The sequence below is a fragment of the Crassostrea angulata genome, chromosome 7, assembly GCF_025612915.1.
Source record: "Crassostrea angulata isolate pt1a10 chromosome 7, ASM2561291v2, whole genome shotgun sequence".
NCBI lineage: Eukaryota > Metazoa > Mollusca > Bivalvia > Ostreida > Ostreidae > Magallana > Magallana angulata.
This window is the reverse complement of record NC_069117.1, coordinates 30,473,094-30,481,860: the sequence shown is the minus strand read 5'-3', so window position 1 is coordinate 30,481,860 and position 8,767 is coordinate 30,473,094. Positions and strand designations below refer to the sequence as shown.

General features: G+C 33.6%; 1 protein-coding gene across 1 annotated transcript; it reads right to left on the bottom strand.

Annotated features, from left to right (window-relative positions):
* Window positions 1–2,162: 2,162 nt before the first annotated feature.
* LOC128191293 (keratin-associated protein 6-2-like) lies at window positions 2,163–4,684 on the bottom strand. Its single transcript, XM_052863375.1, has 2 exons — window positions 4,662–4,684; window positions 2,163–2,604 (listed from the first exon to the last, which is right to left on the bottom strand). Exons 1-2 carry the CDS (start codon window positions 4,682–4,684, stop codon window positions 2,163–2,165), a joined length of 465 nt encoding a protein of 154 aa, XP_052719335.1.
* Window positions 4,685–8,767: the final 4,083 nt, after the last annotated feature.

The window sequence follows — 8,767 nt, the reverse complement described above, 5'->3', positions numbered from 1 at the left end:
GTAAATAAAAATTTCTACAAATTAAATAGCTGTCCGTTTGTTGCTATGAATATTGCAAAAACTTTCTGATTAACAAAATACTTTTATGATATTTTTAATTTTTTAAATATTGTAAAAATTATTAATTCATTAATTTTAGATTCATGTTGTCGAGAAAGTGTTGCTAACCGTTTATCGACAACATGAATCAAAAATGTTCATTCATATTGTAAAGGCAAAATGTTTTATAATGTAAATGAATTTTACTTGGTGTCAGAATTTTTTCATTCAATGCAAATAAACTTTGTTCCTCACATGCATTATGATTAAAAATTTTCTTTTCCAACCCCCCCCCCCTCCTTAAAAAAACAACACAGCGATAAAAACCATTAAAATGAAATGCAGCAAGGGTTCATTCAAAAGTAAAGTCAATGTAAATAATTATTTCGCTTTAATTTGCGTTCTACGATCAAAACCATTATATCATATTGACAGTTTGTTATTGTCATTTTTCATTTAAGATGACGTTAAGTGAACGTGATGATAAAAATTCCTTTCTCTATCTTCTTTTTATGGTTTTAAATGTTAAAATACAGTCTGTAGCTGATTAAAAAAGGCATTGTTCTATACTTGTATGTGCCAGGTCAAGAAATGTTTATAATTTGACACTCAATTGTATTTACTCAATTTGCTGAACTCATTTATTTTACAACGATTGATAAATAAGTTGTAAAACTTATATTAATATAGGTCGTTGAGACAAATGTTAGCGCGGGGGGGTCATAAGTCATAAAGAATATTAAAAATAGATGCATCATCATTGAACAGTTAATGTCTGTAGCAAACACGCCCTTGCGTGAATATGAGTAAATTTTAAAACTTCTTTTTAAAATTTATGCAAATCAATGACATTAACATACAATACAAAACAAAAAAAGTGATTTTTTAAAATAGATACGTTGTCTTAAAAGCTTTGGCTTGTTCAAAATCTGATTTTATCAGGCACACTATTTATGTATTGTTTATTAAATTCTTTGTGACATGCATACATGTGATCATTAAGCTGCAGAGACTGTTTTAGTAAACAATTAAAGTTCAAATTTACAGTCTTTCAATTTTACATTACGACTGGGTTTTACCAGAAATATATTGAGATAAAACCTGGAGGAAATCGAATAGTGCCGGTGAAAGTTTTGATAAGATTTTATTGCATGCAAACATTCAGAAACTACTTTACGGTATACACTGTCTGGATCAAATAGGTCATTTCTTCGAAGTTTTACATAAAATAAAGGTATAATACTAATACGTAATGTAAACACCTACTATACACTGCACAGGAAGATAAACACTCACCATGGACTTGCCAACCATGTTCACAAAAGAGCATATGTAGAAAATTTGATCTTGATTTTTTAGTGCAATAACCATGAATGCAATAGGTGGATATTGTCACAGATTTTCGAGCGGAATTAACTAAAATTTATATTTACTGTAAGACAAAGACTAAGACAATATTTTTACATTGTTTTTACATATTTAATATAGTTTGAATTGATACACATTGAAAGTAATTGTCCTAGTATGGGAACTGGTAAGGTCCTCCACTGTTGTCTATTGCCACTTGGTCTTGACAAGAATGGATTGGTGAGGTCCTCCAAGGGACAATGTTCTCTACTGGCCACTTGGTCTACACAAGACGTCACCAATACTCGGCCACCATCGATGAAAGTTGTTTACACAAAAGATGGAACAAGGGACCTCAGAAAAAGCCAGTACCAGGTTAACTTCAGAGTTAGCACACAGCTATTTAAATTAACAAAATGCATAGTGACTGGATGGTATGCACGAGAGAAGTATAAGTGCGTCCTTCCCTCTGGACTGCCGCGTCCAAACTGATACTGCACGGACTGGCGGGTTTAAGGCCCGGTGAACTGAGGTTCAATATGGGTATTTACAAACGTAAGACTAAAACACTAAGGGGCTCACCACGGGATATGTGGTTAAGTTAAAATACGAAACTAAATATATACAATGATGAATTTTAATGTGACAGATATTTTGTGCAAAATCATATAATGGTAATGGAAATGACCTATGAAAATTTTCACTTTTACTGGAACTAAATATAATTGTCCTGTAAACTTAAAACGATCGTTCCAATATTATGAATTTATAAATCTTCAATCAAAGCCATCATACAAACCGCCGTATCCAACGCCGTAACCACAACTGTATCTACCGCCATAACCACCGCTGTATCCATCGCCATAACCACCGCCATATATACAGCCGTAACCACCACCATATACACTGTCATAACCACCGCCGTATCCACCGTCATAACCACCGCTGTATCTACCGCCGTAACCACCACTACATACACAGTCATTACCACCGCCGTATCTACCGTCATAACCATCGCCGCATCCATCGCCATAACCACCACCATATACACAGTCATTACCACCGCCGTATCTACCGTCATAACCATCGCCGTATCTATCGCCATAACCACCGCCGTATCCATCTTCATAACCATCGCCGTATCCATCGCCATAACCACCGCCGTAACCACCACCATATACACAGTCATAACCACCATCGTATACACCGTCATAACCACTGCGTTTACATCATTTCCTGTTTTGAATTGATCTTGTTTGAATTCATTTTGTTGTCAAGTTGCAAAAAGAAACTAATTATTTGATAGAAATATTAAATCTGATTTTTAAATAAAATTATTTTGATTATTTTAAATACAAGAAAAACAATGATTTAAGAGGGTATGGGACACCTTCATCTTGTGACGTAGTTCCTAACGAAGTGAATAACAAAATCAATCATCATTTTAAATATTTCTTTCTTTTCGAAATAAGTTACACCGAAGCACAATGAGATATAGAGCGTTTCTTACTGATATGTAAGTGATGAAGTCAAATTCCACTGGAACGTTTATAATTTTTGTCTTTCCAAAAAAATTTTAAACTCAATTTTTGGTCAAATTTTGTGAAATGTTAAAAGTCTAAACCGATGAAAGTATTTCGATTATAATGTACTTTTATCCATAATATATCGACAGGTGTCCCATACCACCTTAAGAATAATGATTGTTTAAAAATTACATGTTTCTTCAACAAAATGCTAGTATATTTATAAAAAGTGTAGTGTAAAATTATTTTTTTTTGGTGTTGTATGCAGTTAACTCATCGCCTCTCAACAAGACAAGACAAATATGCTAGTTTTAAGCAAAACAAAACTTACTTAAACTTAACCATTACAGTGGCTAACAGATATATCATGAGAAGTTCTACAATATTTAGGCAATTATTTATAAATTCGCAAAATATTGGGAAAATAGGGGAAAAAAATTGAAAGATACGATAAATTATTGTAAAACGAAATACAATAGAAATCACAGTTTTTGTTCTCTTTCAAATTGCGATATCACCCCGTGCAGTCTTTACGAACGACTAAACTGGTGAAAAGAAGAAGCCACAACTGTATGCGTCAATCAGAGATTATAAGCGGGCCAAACGTGAGTTCGCAAATGCTCTGAAACGAGCACAAAGACAATTCGAACTAGAAGAATTCATTCGTCTCAAAGAAACAGCTGAACTGGTCTTAGGGCTATGTTATCGCTCTTTAAAAAAGGTGCAATAAAAAAACGTGGACATCAAATGAACTTCGTGTTGATGGTAAAATTGTTCGTGATTCTGATATCATCAGGCACGCCTAGAACGAGCATTACAAAGGGCTGGCCCAAATAAAGCAAGACCCCTCATTTGATGTAGAACTTGAGAATGCAATATGTCATGAAGTTTCCAAAATGCACTAGCTCTCAATGGGAAACTGTGATGAAAGCAGTAAAACACACATTAACGAAAATGAAGTTGTAGCTGCTCTACAAAAAATGAAGAATGGAGAAGCAGAATAATATCCACAACAATTCAAAAGAGGAGTTACCATAACACTCTTCAAAGGAGTCAACAAAGACAAACTAGATATGATCAGCTATCGCGACATAACTCTTATGTCCGTCCTGCAGAAACTCTTTGAAAATATATTGTACACTAGATTGCAGAACTACAACAGTGAAATAGCATTTCCGCACCCTCAACAGCAAGGGTTTAGACCAGGGTGTGGCAGTATAACGGCAGCAATTGTCTTATCTGAAACTGTTAATCATTATCTAGAAAGAGACTCTGATGTTTATGTTGCTTTTCTAGATAACGAAAAAGCTTTTAACAGTGTGTGGTACGCCGGACTATTCTACAAACTGTTTTGTATTGGGATAAATGGAAAAGGATGGCGCTTGCTCGTTGACTCATTTCAGAATATGAGTTTCTGGTTTTTTTTACTAGGGGAAAATGTCAAGCAATTATACCATGAGACAAGGAGTTGGACAAGGCTGGGTTCTTTCCTCTTGGTTCTTTCTCTTAACGATAGATGACCTTATTCTTGAGCTAGATCGTCTCAAGATTGGTCCTCGTATTTGCGATCTACATGATCCTTGTGTTATTCTCGCCGACGACACATCACTAATCTCAAATACTCAAACTACAATGCAAAAGCAACTAAATGTCGTAGTAGATTATGAGTCAAAATGGCGGTTGAAATATAAAAACTCGCCTATCGATATCACAGACGAAAAAATCTACGCTGGGGTGACAATTACTAACAATCCCTCATGTGAAAGTGCCATTTTGCGTTCACGCTGTAAAGGGCGAAAAATAATGAGCTCTCTTATAACATAGGAGTGCACAAGCATGGCATGAACCCAATCCTGAACTGCAAAATGTGGAAAACTGTTGTTGCACCAGCAGTCCTTTATGGCTGTGAACTATTGACAGATATATCTGAAAAATCTTTGGAAAACCTTAAGATCTTACAAAGGGATTCAAGGTTTTGATCAGCAATCTACTCCCTCTGCGTGCATTATTTACTCACTAGGTCTTATTAAAATTGAAAAGATGGTTCAAAAACTTCAACTACTTTTCTGGAATCCGCTCTGCAGATCTAACTCTTCGTTGTTTTTCAAAAAAAAAATTATTGCAAAATTGTGTATATACTCGGTAGGCACGCCCCAAAAGAAATGTGAGTTCGTTAATTGTATCTATAGAACCATGAAAAACTATAAAATTGATTACTTCTTTAATGATTATCTCTGTAACAGGGAAACACCTTCAGAGTCAAGTTGGAACCAATACATCGACACTCTCATTCGTAATTCCTCTCAGGACGAATGGAGAGAATCTTTGAAAAGTCGACTAGAACTTTGAACTATTGTTCAATCGTAATGTTATGTGGTACACTCTTCATGTGCAGTTCTTCTGGACATTAGGTAATAAGTTCATTATATGGGTATAATCCACTAATGCATTTTCTATAGGCGGTAATGTTAACGATAGGGTTCATAGCTCTGGCCCTAATTTTCGTTCAGCAACGAGGGAGCTCTTGTATGAAAGTATGACTGTCTCTTTCTTGTTAAAATTTCGTGGTGTGAAGTCAGATTCGTTTTCCGGCAAAATGCGTCTGTATTGAAAAACTCTGAAAAAAGTAAGGAATTTTACAGTTTTGGAAAGAGTGTACATCAAACAATTTCAATTCTTTTCTTCAATTGATGATTCAATTTTGACACTTGCCTTGGAAATTACAAATCCGCTTTTCTGACAGGTGTCGAGCAATCTGATTTAAAATGTCCCAATAAATGTATATACACACTGCTAGGAACTATTTTGCTTAAAGGCACTACTTTGTTCTCCTACCGATTCTAAAAATAGTTAAAGGGATATACCCATATGCAGTACTAAAATCATGACTGTTATAGCGTGTTAAAATCATTATGTACATTTTGTATGGTGGTAAAACCTTTATGTATTGTGTTGAAAACTTGACATGCAATGGTGAATCCTTTATGTGATATGACAATTTTATTATATGCCGTTGTTGAGTCATTATATAATAAGTTCAGTTCTTTACATGATGTGATAATTTCATTATATTGAGTGGTTACTTCTTTATATGCAGTCGTAACTCATTATGATGAGGTTGTAAACTGATTCTCGCTGAAAAGTTTTAATGGAGAAGAGGTCAAGTTTTAATTATTTAAAAAAAAGATGCCGCGTTCATTGTGACAGTGTAGAACACTTTGATATCTACTTGCTAGCGTGTTTTGAATATACATGTACATGTAATTCTTCGGAGCTTAGTTAATAAATCTAATTCTGTCTCTTCAAAAACGTTTAAATTGAGTTACTTTGCTCTTGATTGTTATTTAAAATCATTCTAATAGAATCCATATTAACCGAGGCGCTTGGAACAAAGTTATCCGTGTTTTACGACGCGTTTGTCGTCTAGGGAACTCGCTGTTGTAGATGTGGCCTTACACCAGGACGTATATGGTTAAAAAAACCTTATTGACCTAAATAAATACGACGTCGAGGATTCAATATGTATGTTGTTTATTCTCCTGTCCCAAGCGTAAGTGACACAGTATACACAAAGATCATCAATGAATAATAATTACAAAATATTAACAATGAATAATAACCAAATATTAACAATGAATTTAAATTGAACATTATTAAAGAACATGATTAAAATAAACATAAGTATTAACATCACTGGACCGCCATTAAAAGAGTGGCAGCCATATTAAATCAAATATCAAATATTATAGACTATATGTTATTATAACATGATATATATATATATATATATATATATATATATATATATATATATATATATATATATATATATATATATATATATATATATATATATATATATCAAAATGTGCACCGTCACACGTGCATCGCTGATTCATACATCATTACACGGATTGCTTTTAACGATATTGAATAATAAGTACATATATTTTTGAAAACGACATATTTTACAAAAAAACCCTCATTTACTTTATCGATTGATGCGTTACTTTGTTTAAAAATCCCTCCTTCCGTTCAGCAGCAGATGTTTATAATGTGACCAAAAATTTCTGGATCTGCGTATAAAATGGTCTTATAAAATGAAGATATCTGCAACAGCTTATGGAAAATAGCACAGGACTGCAACACCTTCTTTGTAGGATTTAAAATACCAAAAAAAATCACTTGTGCCACTTGTGGATAAGAAAACTCGAACTATTTTGATGTTTTTCCTGTTCCCTAAATCGTTTGCTTTGTTTCTATCGGTGTTTTTAACCTCAGCCGACACAATTTATGATGGTGCGCTGTTCCGTGCGGTCAGATGACGTCGCGTTTTTAAAGATATATTCTTGACGTAATACCTTTAAAAAGTCCTCTGCTAGTTTGAAAATATTTTCAAACGACGTTTGAAAATGACGTACACCATATAGCCTACATCACAATGGAATATTATGAAGTTTTGAAATGTTTTATAAAAACTGTGAACATTTATATCTAAAAACTCAATTACAAACATGGAACAATTTTTACGGTGGGTCGTGCGTACTTTCCGCGACCTTTAATGCATCAACATTTTACTTTATTTCTATAAAAAGCAGTCAAAACCACTTTAGTTTGATTTGAAATTTTATGACAAAGATTTAGATATACAATATGTATTAATAAACCCATTTAAAATGACAAAAACGCGATTGTCCACGAACTTTTTGGACAACCCTCGTATGTCTATTCCTTTTGTGATGGAGGCATTGATCAGTGAGGGGTAGCACCTACCTGGTACATTGAAAGAAAGGTCTTTCGACTTTGATTTCAAAACGCATGCTTCCTTTTTTGTAATATCTTTTCCTCTTAAATTAAAAGCATACTCTACTACATGTAATAATACATTCGATTTTTTACACAAAATGGGTTGAATGATTGATATTATGATATCAATTTTTAAAGGACAGATAAACTCTCTCTCTCTCTCTCTCTCTCTCTCTCTCTGAATTCAAAACAAACGACAAGGAAATGTGCATCGTCACAATGAACGCGGCATCTTTTTCAAAATAAAACTGGACCTCTTCCCCATTACAACTTGTCAACGAGAACCAGTTTACAACATCATCATAAAGAGTTACCACTCCATATAATGAAACGGTCACATCATGTAAAGAACAAACCTCATAATATAATGACTCAACAACGGCATATAATAAACATGTCACATCATGTAAAGGATTTACCATTGCATGTAAAGCTTTCACCACAATACATAAAGGTTTAACCACCATACATAATGGTTTTAATACACCACAACATGATGTTAGTACTGCATATAATGAACTCATCACCTAGTGTCAAGAAGTTGCACTGCATAAAAGGATTTTGTAACTGCACATGAAGAGTGTATCTTAAAACATAACGATTGAACAACAATACATTATGAGTTCATCTCTTGATGAAATGAGTTTATCATATCATATAAAGATTTATTCATAGCCTATAATGTATAAAGCACTGCACATAATGATTTGACGACATAATGTTATGATAATGCCATTTCATATAAAGATTTTACCCCTGAATATAATGATGTAATCACAGTATATGATGATGTTAGCAATGTATATAATGATGCCAACACTGCATATAATGATGTTACCACTGCATATGATGATTTTACTATTGCATATAAATGAAATACCAATTCATATAATATGAAATTGACCATAAGGCAGTTATGGCGTTCCATAGACTTAAATCATTTAAAAGTGTGAATGCTGACCCGGAAACTAACTGTTTAAGCGACAATGATTGGTAAAATCATGTACATAGAATGCATATAAAAGGAACGACGACTTTCACTGAGAGCA